General features: G+C 59.5%; 1 protein-coding gene across 1 annotated transcript in view; it reads left to right on the top strand.

Moving 5' to 3' along the window:
• PITX2 (paired-like homeodomain 2) overlaps nt 1-1,858 on the top strand; it is a 16,953-nt gene that overhangs the window by 12,586 nt on the left and 2,509 nt on the right. The window contains exon 3 of the mRNA XM_014955582.1: nt 1,198-1,403. Within this exon, the coding sequence (XP_014811068.1) occupies nt 1,198-1,403 (206 nt within the window). The remainder of the gene's footprint in view (nt 1-1,197; nt 1,404-1,858) is intronic.

A 1,858-nucleotide genomic window follows, 5' to 3' on the forward strand; every position in this document is an offset into this window, starting at 1 on the left:
TGACTTGATGCTTTAAGCCCTGAGCTCAACCAGCCAAGACCAACTAAGTCTCAGGATCCCACAACAGATTCTCAGATAGGTCATTCCTTCTTTTCCATAGCGTACCTGCTTGGCAGCAGAATCCTCATTCTCCATCAGCACTACATCAAGGTCTTCCTCCTCACCATCCTCCTCCTCTTCCTCCTCCTCTTCATCATCATCATCTTGCCACCACCACCACCACCACCACCAGCCCGCGCTGGCCATGGCGACGGCGCTGGCGCCGGGGCAGGCGAGGTCCTCCCTGGAGTCCGCCAAGCACCGGCTGGAGGTGCACACCATCTCCGACACCTCCAGCCCCGAGGCCGCAGGTAAGAGGGGGAGAAAACGGCACAGGGGAACCCCCCCTCCTCACCCCCTACCCCTTTATTTCCCCCCCCCGACGGCCGGGCGATCCCCCGCCACCCTACCCCGGTAGTCCCCGGTAGCCCCGCACTGCGCCGCCGCCTCTCTGCCCGGACCCGCGTCGTGGGGGGTGGTGGGGGGTTTATTTTTCGCGTGGGGCGTCCCGTGTGCCGGCGTTTTGAAGGCTGACGGACGTGTCGTGAGGACCGTCCGGCGGTGGGAGAACCGTGCGGCGAGTTACAGGGATCCGCGGACCCGCGTAGCGGCGCGGATGTATAGGCGGCGGATGGCGCGGGGACGGATAGAGAAATAGGGGTGTAAGACGGAGGAATAAGGCGGGTTATTCCTCCGAGGAGAAGGGTGCGGCGACAGCCGGGAGAATAATTGGGATAGAGGCAGAGCGCGGTGCGGTACGCGCGGGAGTAACGCGGGGAGGGACAGCCGGATAATTGGGCTTGCGGGGGTGCGGAGGGGAGGACGGTGCGGCTACGGACAGGGGCGGAAAAAATCGCGTAGAGACCGGGGGGAGAACCGGCTCCGTCCCGCTCCCTCGACCCTCCGGGAGGAGCCCGTCCGCGGGGTGCGGAGGGGCCGCGGCGGCGGGTTAATCGTTAACCCCGCGTTGGGGGGCAACCGGCGGGGATGCGGCGGCTCCGGGGACAACCCGTCCGCTGCGAGAAGAGGTTTGGGAGGCTGAGTCGCTCCCCTTTTCCGCCTCGTTGTTGTTTTGTTGGGTCTTTTTTTTTTGGTTGGGTTTTTTTTTTTTTTTTTTTTGGTGTTTGTTTGTTTTCCCGTTGTTTCCCCCCCTTACAGAGAAAGAGAAGAGCCAGCAGGGCAAGAACGAGGATGCGGGGCCCGAAGACCCCTCCAAAAAGAAGAGGCAGAGGCGGCAGAGGACTCACTTCACCAGCCAGCAGCTGCAGGAGCTGGAGGCCACCTTCCAAAGGAACCGGTACCCGGACATGTCCACCCGGGAGGAGATCGCCGTCTGGACCAACCTCACCGAAGCCAGGGTTAGGGTAAGTCCCCACCGCGGCACCCCCCGAGCAGGGGGTAGGAAGAGGGAAAAAATGGGGAGGAAGAGGCTGAAATATTCGCAGCTGCTTTCGATTTCGGTTCGTAGGGAAACTTCTGAGCCTTTCGCACAAAAGCAGGGAAGGCAGAGAACGATAATTTCTGTCCAAGCCGGACAGATCGGGGTTTTTTCTCTCTCCCTCTTTCTCCCTTCGGAATACGGGTTTCGCCTTCAGTCTTTTCACCTTCTCTTCCTTGTGATGGAAACGCTAATGAAAATTAAAACATTAACGGAGAGAAGCGCCTGGGAACGGGCTGCAACCTGCGCCGCCCCTAATGAGGAAAAGATGTAAAAATACACAAGGGCTATTTTTTTTCCCCTCTTCCTTCACTCCGAGCGAGGCGCTCCCGACCTGCCCGCCCTTGCATTTTCTCTCTTGCTTTTTCTTTTTTTTTTTTT

The sequence above is a fragment of the Calidris pugnax genome, unplaced genomic scaffold, assembly GCF_001431845.1.
Source record: "Calidris pugnax isolate Ruff unplaced genomic scaffold, ASM143184v1 scaffold271, whole genome shotgun sequence".
NCBI classification, from domain to species: domain Eukaryota; kingdom Metazoa; phylum Chordata; class Aves; order Charadriiformes; family Scolopacidae; genus Calidris; species Calidris pugnax.